Source organism: Gambusia affinis, linkage group LG07, assembly GCF_019740435.1.
Source record: "Gambusia affinis linkage group LG07, SWU_Gaff_1.0, whole genome shotgun sequence".
NCBI lineage: Eukaryota > Metazoa > Chordata > Actinopteri > Cyprinodontiformes > Poeciliidae > Gambusia > Gambusia affinis.
The window spans coordinates 25511583-25522910 of NC_057874.1; the positions used below are offsets into that span (position 1 = coordinate 25511583).

The 11328-nt window shown below is 37.4% G+C and overlaps 1 protein-coding gene across 1 annotated transcript in view; it reads left to right on the plus strand.

Moving 5' to 3' along the window:
* Positions 1-10370, plus strand: part of phc2b (polyhomeotic homolog 2b (Drosophila)) — a 34858-nt gene extending 24488 nt beyond the window's left edge. Inside the window, exons 10-16 of the mRNA XM_044121021.1 lie at positions 952-1156; positions 4849-5060; positions 6319-6448; positions 6991-7093; positions 7925-8039; positions 8520-8847; positions 8932-10370. Coding sequence (XP_043976956.1) covers positions 952-1156; positions 4849-5060; positions 6319-6448; positions 6991-7093; positions 7925-8039; positions 8520-8847; positions 8932-9086 — 1248 coding nt within the window. The 3' untranslated portion in view covers positions 9087-10370. The remainder of the gene's footprint in view (positions 1-951; positions 1157-4848; positions 5061-6318; positions 6449-6990; positions 7094-7924; positions 8040-8519; positions 8848-8931) is intronic.
* The last annotated feature ends 958 nt before the right edge of the window (positions 10371-11328 follow it).

Sequence of the window (11328 nt, forward strand, 5' to 3'; positions counted from 1 at the left end):
AAAAATAAATTTCACATACAGCTAATCCTCTAATTCTAAGTGGTGGTTTTCGTTCTGACTCTAGATAAACTGTTGTTAGGGTTCCACGCAGTCTGAAATTGTGTAAAAAAATAAATAAAAAGCCTGGAGTTAATTTGGGTATTTCCCAAATCTGGATTTGTATGGAAAAAGAAGTATAGTATGAAAAATTGTATTTTAAGACTGCTCACTATCCCATTGTCTATTCTCATCCCTCCCTCATGACATTTACTTGTTTGTGACCTTGAGTCTAATTTCTCAAGTGTCCTAACTTTCACTCTCTCTCCTTTTTGTCTTTTCACTCTTCCACCTGTCCTTCCTTCCTTGTCCTTTCCATTTTCTGTCCCTCCTTGTGTTAATCTTTCCTTGCTTCTTTGTCTTTCTTTAATCTTTCATTTATTTTATTACTTCCCTCCTTCCTTCCTGTATTGTGTTCCTTCCCTCCTCCTGTTTTCATACCCTTCCTTTATGTGCAAGTTTCATATGGAAACACCTCATGTAACAATGCCTACCATCAATTCATCAGTCTTTGTATTTATGTTGAAAAATATGTTTGTTACATAAAAGGGATGGCGGAGCTCTGTGTTATGGCAAATATCCCTCACTCACTGTCGTAAATAATCCCCTCTAGGTTATTAGAATATTCTACATTCATTTCTAAAGTGATACTTTTCATCTGGAAAGATCTTTTTTTCTTGTACACATCCTAGAATATGTCAGCTTAAAAGTACTAACAAGAGAAAAAAAACATCACACAGTCTGCATTTCTCCTTCAAGACACAAGTTTTGGGGGTAAAAGCCACTGAAATCTTCCGGGTCATCAGATTCTTGTTGTAATATTCTGGATTTTTGCTCTCTAAGATTATCCCTAAATCGTTTAGTTTCTTTTCTCACATTTGCACTCCTTTTTATTGTTCTTTCTGCCCCTTTTAGACCTCACGACCTGTCCAGGACACTAAAGATAAGCCAACCTCATTAGTAGTTAGGGAGACAGGTCAAACCCCGTCCACTCAACGACAACAACAACAACAGCAGCAGCAGCAGCAACAACAACAACCTGCGTCTTCTCCATCACAGCCTTTCAAGCCTGGAGAACAGCCCAAAGTTAACGCTGCGGCCCCACCTGTACCGGCACAAGGTAATAGCTCAGCAGAATTCACTATGATGGATAAAACTTTTCCCAGTAAGCTGCTACTTGTCTTTTAGCATGTTTTCAATCAGAAATTATTCTGTTTTTGTTTTTGTGCATGTATGTTTTTAGGTTAAAATTAGAATGGGGGTGTGCTACTGGTGCTTATAAGTTATAAGTTTTGCCTGAGTATTAGTTTACTTATACTTATATGTTCTGAATAATTTCCATCGAGATTTTAAAAAAAACCCAACAACTTATTTTCTCCAAATATGAGCCCAGATCTCAAATAGCATATTATTTATGTCATTCCGAGACAACATTTTTATGAATGTCAGAGAGGCAGTCATTTAAGTTTGGGTTTGGTTCAGCAATATACCATAGGGGCAGTTGATTGCTTGAGTCATGTTTTTTTTTTTCTTTCCATTTTGTAAGAGTGGATTTCATGTCTTTGAATAATGTGTGTTAAATCCAAAGAGCTGCATGTATAATTCAGTTAAACACTTTTAGATGCTTTTATGCAGAAACCCCCAGATATTTAACTTCATCAGCCAAAAAAAGAATTGCCGCAGTGTTGGAGTTGCTTCATTTTATGCTAAATGTGCACTACTTCATTTTTTAGATGGATAATTCAGATTCAAAGTGGTCAGGATTTTATTAGGGCTATGCAAAGATGATGATGCTGTAGTCTTATAGCTTAGCTTTTCTCTCAGACACTGTATTAACAACCGGGCCAACATTGAACTCATTGCAAAGTGAAGCCTGGCATAAAAACCATGAAGAAAGAAAAAGGCTAAGAGAGTGGAGGGCCTTTAAAGTCACCTCTATAAACCAGCCTGGTTTTATCATTACAATCAGCTTCTTTTTTCCCAGAGACAGAACTGACATCGTTATGCAACGGTATGAGAAGGTATTTACTCATTCTCATCATCAAGCTAATTTCAATAGAGTACTTTTATGCAGATGCAGTTTAACAGCCCAGGTTGTTCTACTGTAGAATCTGACATTAACCTCACTTTTGCTTCCATTCATATATCCCAAAATACTTCTTTTAATTTTAGAAATCAACTTTTATGATTGTACAACCTTCTAAGACGACTTTCTATCATTTGTCTCCTTGGGTTCTTTGCTAGCACTCTTGTTGTGTACCAATGCCAAGCAATGCTAAAAATGGAAAGCATAGCACAGAAATGCTTTTAACTAATGAAGAGTTGCACAATATATCATCCAGTTAAACATATTACAAAATATTGTTTGGAGTGCAATATTTATTGGTTTTTTTTTCCAGATGTCATGAATGCATATGTTGCATGCAAAGTTATTCACCCAGTTGGAGCCTCATTCCAGCTAGATGTTCATACTTGACAAAGATGATGCAAAGATGGTGAAACAGTGTTCGAAGCAGTATTGCAGTATTATTGACAGTCCAGTTTGCCAATATTGTGCAGTCAAGTATCGATTTGCTGAAATAAAATGTTGTTTCAAGAATTCTTTCTGTATTATATCAGTCAGTACGTGATAGAATATATTCTTTGTAAAATTGCTGTTCATTGTGTTCATTCTAGTTTCTTTTTTGTTGTTGACTTTTGGTCATAATTTTATTTAGGTTGAGAGGATGCTTGTTTGGATGGTTGAGGTGAGAGGATTTTTGCTCTTATCTTTTTACTTTTGGATAATTGTTATGATACATAACTGTGGCAAGAAAGTATTGCTTTTGTAAACGGGGAGCAGCTAATTAGCATCTCAAAAGCTCAAATAATACCTGAACTTTGACCCCAAATCCCAAAAAAGTTGAAAAAGAGGCTTTCTGAATGCAGAACTGCACCAAAGAACAGAGAGAAGAAGAGGAAGTTGAAAACATTTCTTGTATTGATTATGATGGGCAAGGATCATATTCTCTCCTCCATCATCTCTTCTCTGCCCAGCTTTCCAACCATACAGCCAGGCAAAGATTTAAAGATAAGCAGGAAAAGCTAATGAGGTGGATTAGCAGTGTTTCTCAAAAACTGATGGCGTTTCAGGACATCCAGGACATGTTACTGTGAAACAGCATCTCTCCCACCCAGAAATTGAGTTGTTAGCATGTCATGACAGTCATGAGACCATCCTACAGTAACAGTCTTCAGTCAGAGGCCCGTTCAGTTTTGTTGTAAGTCTGACTGCTACTGCACCCCAAGCATCACCATCCACAACAACTCTATGAAGATACTTGGATAAAAGTTACAAGTCTCATTTAATTTCCCTTTGGGTTAAACAGTTTTTTAATTGAATTTTGAATCTATTTGAAAAAGAGATTGGTGTTCTTTGTGATTGCAGCTTGGATTAACATCATGTTAAAAAGCCAATGAAATAAAGAACTTGCAGATCTTAAATGTGCTTCCAAATATTTTTTAGTTGTCAGTATGATGTTTTATTTTATTCATTTTTAATGAGTGAAGTTACTGAAGCTTGATCTAAAGCATATTTAGAGTTCATTATTAAATATATTTCAAATTACTTTGATTTGTCAGTATTCAGCACTCAAGTGGTGACATTTTCTTAGTGAAATGTTTTCTTCACTCCTTCTCAAGTGAAGACAATGGTGTTATTTAGTGGGGTGGGGAGGTTGAGGCAGGGGGCTCATGAACTTTTAAGCCCTGTTTACGGCCCTGCTCACTGGAGTCTTGGAGTCGAAGAAATATTTTCAGTTGTTTAGTCTGGAAGTGAAGGCTGTTTGCTCGGTGCTTCCCAATGGAAAAGTGTTGATCTCTGCAGCTTGAACTGGAGGCGCTGTGGGAGGAAACGGCGGAGGCGGGTCCTGCTTTCAGACTTTTCATTAGCGCCGCTGCAGCTTTAAGTCTCTCTCGGTCTGTGCAGCTGCCCCGTGTGTTGCTCTCAGTCGGATCATTAGAACAACAAAACACACTAAACGGCACGTGTTTTCCGTCTGAACAGCGTGGAAGTTGCGCGGTAAGAAAACTCTCATTCAGCGCGAGTGACTGTAGGGTGACGGGATCTTGATGTTTACTTTCGCTTTTCTGGCCTTTTGGATCCGATAAACTCAGCTTTCATCAGCACGATTCAAAGGGTTGGATGGAGATAGCTGTGTGCTTATTGTTGATTTAATTGTTAAACATGGTAAAAGTGAACTTTTGACCGCCGGAAGCGATATTTAATGAGCAAGCAGGTGGATCTGACGATCATGCTAATACACAATGCAATGGTGATGCTTGTTTGTAACGTCAATAACAAGATGACGTCATTTACATTAATATCAGATTATCTTGCGGTTTCAAAAAATGTGAAGGGTTTACCTCCATAAGCAAGAGCACTTATTTCGATCATATTTGTCAAAGCAATATCAGAAATTATATTAAATTGCTTAATGAAAACTTAGAAACATCCGTGATCTTTATTAAAGGAGAAAACTTTAAACTTTTAAGATACAATGCACGTCTTCTAGGGAATACATTTAGTACTTTTGCTCAATAATTGATTTAATGCTGAGATATAATTAATATATAAGCTGGTCTTTTTTTAAAAATAACTTTAATTCCTAGATGACATCAAATGTGTTCCAGTGGTATCATACCAAACCCACTTATATGTGCTCTGCTGCTTTTGGCATTTTTTTTTATCCACAAGTCTCTAATCCAATTTAAAACATGAACATTTCTTTGCTATTTCACCTAAAACGTAATATGTGTCCTTTTCCCGGTCAGGAGGGGGCTCAGCCAAGAGGCCAATTACAACACCTGGGACCCCACCTCTGGCCATGACCTCTGGAAATGAGAGCGAGGCGCCCACTGTGACGGGCAGCACACCGCAAAATGGAGAGAACAAACCACCGCAGGCCATAGTCAAGCCCCAGGTTCTCACGCATGTCATCGAAGGCTTTGTCATCCAGGAGGGAGCTGAGCCGTTCCCTGTGTGTGTAAGTGCCCCCGACCTCAGATTTACTGGCAGAGAAACACGGTAAACAACCAAGAGCCGGCACGCTCTCCAGTGTACATGCCTGCAGGGAACTGTCAGCAGGCGAACACAAACCCTCTGTTGGTGCTTGTAGTGACAGTCAGTGGCGGCTTGAATCAGTCTTTAATTAAAGGGAGATGAGGGCCTGTGTTGGTGGCAGAATACAGATGGAATGAGGATACAATCTTAACAGCCTGCACCGTTTACTTCCCACTAAGATTTTAAAGAATCATCCCTAATCTGTCACATGTACTTTAAAGTTTATGTGTTGTCTTTAGAATTGTCAAAAACATTTAAAAACTAATTTAAAAAGTGTAAATTCTATTGGACATTGATTCAAAGTCTTTACATTGTCTGCCTCCTTCTGGACAGTGAGTGTAAATGCCTCTGTCAATATATTTTTGACCCACTTATGCTAAAATGCTGTATTTTCTGGATTAGCTTATTAAAACAAAAATGTTAAAATATTTGAAACTCTCAGCTCGTAGAGTGATAGAAGTAAACTATATGCTGCTTTGAGCATCAGGATGAAAGTCACTGCACACTCGGCTTTAATCTTGTTGATAAGACAACAGGTGGATTTTAATATGTTATAATATAATTGAATAGTTATTTTAGTACTTCGATTAAAAAAGCGGAAGCTTGAATATATGCTTTTTAGTGTTATTTTTTATGAATTTATGTATATTCATTTTAGGTTATCAAACTCAGAATTCAGTTAATCATAAAATAAGAAACTTGAATCAAACTGATATGAACAAGTGGTTTAATACAGATATATCAGCCAATTGCAAATAATCTGCAATACATAATATACAATATCAGCCAGTACTTTATTGATCACATATACTGAATTGCACATAGTAGCAATTCATAGTAACTCTTTATGATAAAATTTTATTTTCCTTTTGGATAAATGAAGTATTTTTGAATTGAATTTGATTAATCATGACTCATTTTGCAATGGCAACTTCATAATACAGTGTGGCATAGAAGCAATCTGTGAGGAAGTCAAGTGTATCTCAATTTTCTCTTGACAGTACTCCATAGTTTCTGCTTGAAGTGTAGGTCAGATGAGTTTTGTGGTTGACTAAGCATAGTGGTACCATTGTCAAATCCTCAGCAGTCAGTTTTACTGATTTCTGTTTCTGTGTTTCATTCCTGAAAAATCCACTTCTTCATGTTGCTCCATTTTGTAAAGGTTTTAATTCTGACTCCAGGTGGAGCGTCTTCCAATTCTCATCGACAGCCCAAAGAAACTGGATCATCAGTTGTCCTCAGACCCCGACAAAACTCCCGTCAGCAATGCAGCGAACACCGACTCGGAGCCCGAGGACATGAACCAGCCAGGTGAGACCAAACAGATTAAAGCTGAACAGTTTGTCTACTTTTATTTGTGTTGGTTTATCCTGTTACAGAGGTGGATTATCCCACTCTCTGTTCCCACGTTTCCTGCGTACATCTTCAAGAAAGGCGTGAAATTTGTGAAATCAGGCACACAATGATGACAGTTCGGTTCACCTGCTGCTTGCTGCCGTGTCATAAATAGAACGGAGGCTCTTCTACCTGCCTAATTTCATGCATATGCATCTCCTCACCAACCCAATTACCCTGCATGTGGCTCCCAGCCAATCTGAAGCAACATGCCGAATAATATGACTTCCTCTCACCAGAGGATGTTGCAGCCGATTTCGTGTCTGCTCGTTACTCTGTGTTTGTTTTGGTAAACAATTAGTTGTAAACTCAAAAGGAATTCAAATATTAGATATATGAACTCAAAAACAATACTTTTCAGTATTATTTTGATGTTAGAATCCAGGCATCAATTTTTAAAGTGTAAATCTGTTAATTGACAACTGGTAGTTTTACTTATGCTGCATATTTCTGCACAGAAAAAGAAGAACCCAAGCTGACCTGTGAGTACTGTGGCTGGGTGGACTTTGCATACACTTTCAAGGGTTCAAAAAGGTTCTGCTCAGTGGTTTGTGCAAAAAGGTAAGTTAGCTAAATATTTGCTGAATCTTCATTGATGTATAAACTCTAAAAATATATATTAATATATAATATAGAAACAGATATTTATGTATACCATAAAATATGCAAAACCTTTTTATTAACACTGTCTGACATATCATCTGAGACAAAATGGGATTTTTAACATTTTCTTTAAAGTCTGTTGGCTGAATCTTCATTGATGTATAAACTCTAAAAATATATATTAATATATAATATAGAAACAGATATTTATGTATACCATAAAATATGCAAAACCTTTTTATTAACACTGTCTGACATATCTGAGACAAAATGGGATTTTTAACATTTTCTTTAAAGTCTGTTGGTGATGGTTCAATAAGTCAACTGTCTCTTTAAATAAAATGAGAAATCTCCTGATGGTGTTGTCATGGCATCAAGGTTCTGAAAAAACCTAAATCAAGGCACAGCTGTAGATGTATTTTAAGGTACATCTGTTTACTTGTTTGACATTATGGAATATTGTTGCCATGACTTCAACCCACCATTCTGTGTTAGAGCCATGCAGTTCATTGTGAGATATAAAGAATCTATGTAGACAATGTAATAAAAACATGACTAAAAAGGGTCTTCAGTTTTGCCCTAGTAGTAAAGGTCAGATGTGCATGAGTGTTTAAAAAAAATCAGATATTTGACAAATTGACAAACTTGATGATCTTCACTAAAGTGAAACAGGAAAGGTTTAATCAGGCAATAAATTTTTTTTTTTCTTTGATGCCGTGTATGCAAACTATGAATCTATTCAGCTTTGTATTAGGACAAATTCATTAAGTGGAGTTTCTTTTTGAACAGGTACAATGTGGGCTGCACAAAACGGGTTGGACTTTTCCGGCCAGAGAAGAACAAAACAACAAGTCGCTGGCGTAAAAGACCTAACAGCCGCTCTAGTATAGAAGCTAAGAAGCAGGTAAAAAGACACATAAGTGCATTTTTTCCTCATAAAACTACTTCTCAACATTCTTTATACCCTTTTACTTTTTGCACCTTTTAATTTTTTAAACTTCAGATGAACTGATTGTGTCCCTCTGTCTTAATGGGTCATTAACTGCTTTATAATCTAAAGCGACCTTTATTGGTGTTCAGTCTGGGATTTTCTGGTTACTTCACATCTTATAAATAGAGAATATAGAACTAAGTGGACCCAGAACCTCTGTGTATTACTGCTGAAATTCAGTGGGAATATCAAGCACAGTGTTTAGAACTTGCCTAAAATGTTTACTTGACAGAACTTATGCTTCATCTAGCTAGTCAAAGAATTCACCACTTAAATCTTTTAGGAAGTTATCCGTCCAAAAATATTTTAGCAGCTGAGTAGTATGTTTGAATCCTGCTTAGTTTAGTTTTCTCAGGGAACTACATCACTTGATGATTTTTTTCTCCTTCTCAGAAAATGTCGCCGCCACGACCACAGCAGACCCAGGGAGGCTCTATTTCCTCACCACACGCCTCTCAACCCAGTCAGGAGGAGTCCAGCCCATGTTCAGACATGTCCAGCTACGAAGAACCGCCGTCTCCCCTGTCGGCGGCCAGCTCTGGACCTCGTGCTCCTCCTCCAGCCGCGACCCAAGTCCCCGTCCACCGGCAACCGAGTAGGACCTCAGAGCCAGAGGCCTGCGCCGGGAGAGACGCTGCCTTACACAACGAGCGCTTTTTACCCAACGACCCCGCCAAGTGGAACGTGGAAGAGGTTTATGAGTTCATCCGTTCTCTGCCAGGTTGGTAGTGCTAAAGCAGGGAGATTCATGAACTCCTGCCTCCAGGAATCGTGTTTTTAATGCGTTTCTCTGCCGTCCGGACAGGTTGTCAGGAGATCGCCGACGAGTTTCGCTCCCAGGAGATTGATGGACAGGCGTTACTCCTGTTGAAGGAGGACCACCTGATGAGCACTATGAACATTAAGCTAGGACCTGCACTCAAGATCTTTGCTCGCATTAACATGCTGAAAGACTCCTAGCAGAAAATGTGTGTGAATTGAGCTCAAAGCACTAGCAGCACAGAGCACTGGTTGCACTGTGACGCAGCCTTCTCAGCACTACTGGATTGCTCCGTCCGCCAACAAGAAAAAATTAAAACAGACCCAGTTCTTATGTAATAACATGAGTTATTTCTCCATGTCTGTGCAGGTGTGAATACACAAAGAAAGTACACATATCCATCACACTGGGTCATCCTGTGCTTCTCTTTTTTTTTTTTTTAAGATTTTGTGGATTATAGTTATATTTTGCTTGTTCTCCCTTCATAAAAAGGCTTAGCACTTCTAATGTGCCATCAGGAAGCTAAAGAGTGTTGGTCAAAAAAACATTTATCAGCCTTACATTACCATCGTTTAGCTTCTCCTTTATTTGCTAAATTATGATTTTGCTTCACCAGATTAAGTCTGAGAAAAAAAATCCAGTTTCAAAAGAAACCTGAGCTGTGAGAGCGAGTTGTGCTCTATCTGGGTTTTCTCACACTGCAGCACAATCTGCACTCATTTGAGGCATTGTGATAAGCACGAGTGATGTCTGAATTTATTATATTGTTGTTCATGTTTTTGTACAGTTTTGGTGGTGTGAGTGAAAGGAAGAGACGGCTGAGTCTGAGTCAATAATTGGCGTTTTTATTCGGCCGTGGCTCCTTTTTGCCTTTCCTAACAATAAGACCCCCCACCGCTATCAACGAGCAAAGCTCGACTGAATGCAGAGAAAACGATTTAAGGAGCCTCTTTTGTGTCAGCTTTCTTTTCAGTCACTAGTTTTTTCTGGAGATTTAAACTACTTACAAATTATCTACTTTTTCAGAATAATTAACTAAAATATTGCATTGATTTTTTGACTCAGGTTTAAAAGACACTAATTTGTACAAGGAACAAAATGGGTTTGCTGCTCTCTCGACTCAACCCAACTTTTAGCTCTTTTTTTTTTTTCTGTCCTCTTTACACAATATGGTGTGGTGCGCAATTGTTAAACAATGCAAGTTTGTCCATGTACAGCAGCTTATTTGAAGAAAAGTTTGGAACTGTTCTATAAGTTATCATTTTATTCTAAAAGAGAAATTTAATTTTGGTTAATATTTTGATATATGCAAATTTATAAAATACCATTGGTGTTGGTCTCCTTTCAGTTTGTCTATTTTTTTTTTAATGAGAAACTATTTGTGTGATAGAAAGTGAACTTTTTTAGATTATTCTTCATCAAATGCCTGTATTTATGAAAACAGTTTGTTACACATTTTGCAGTTATAAATAATTTGCAGAAGATTTTTGTCTTGGTTGGCTTTATTTTTGCATGGTTTTGAATTAGTGCTGCAATGTGATTACTATTTGGTGTAATAGTAATCACATTGCTGTTACACCAAAATAATTAAAAAGTTCATTTATTTTAGCTATTTAATAAGTCAATATACTCGAAGGGAGTATTTTTCCAAGAGCTTTTTACTTCTCGTTTTGGTAATGGTTAATTCTAATGAGTAGTATTAAATTTAAATAAATTCAAATTGAGAAATGTGAGCAAAGAAAATTATGGGAAGGAAGGACCGCCGACTTCCTATTCATTAACAATAAGAAGCAATTTTTACTGCAAACACATTGAAGTCCACACCGTTGGACCCTGACAGCGCCACCAAAGGCCAAAGAAGGTGATTAAATAACCATGTGGTTATCTAGAACAGCAGATCCAGCTACCAAAATACCCATAGAGGATTTATGGAGTATTGTCAGAGAAGATGAGACACACGAGCCAAAGTGGATGACGATAAGGTGCTATTAAACCAATCTGGGCTGCTACCTCCGCAAAGGCACATCCTGATCAAATACATTAGATTAATGTGCTTTTCAGGAAGCCCGCATTTATTAATTATAACGTTAAAGACTTTTTCATTAGTTTGATGCAAATTTCCTTTCTGGGTAGCAGAATTTTTGATTTCCAAAATGCGTTATAATCATCTAAATGCACTGAGGCGCAAGGAACATATCACTTTGTGTAATTAATCACTTTTCAAAACGAATAACTTAATAAACTTTTTAGGGTATTTTACACCTACAGTACACCGGAACAAGAACTTGTGTCAAAGGCAACAATAAAACTTTCCCAAATGGTATATATTAAATCACACGAATATGTGACTCTATTAATCGTGTTTATAATTTGGAAATTTAACGGAGACTAAAACGTGTGTCTAAATATAAACAGTTGTATTGTAACTGTTTACATTGGTTC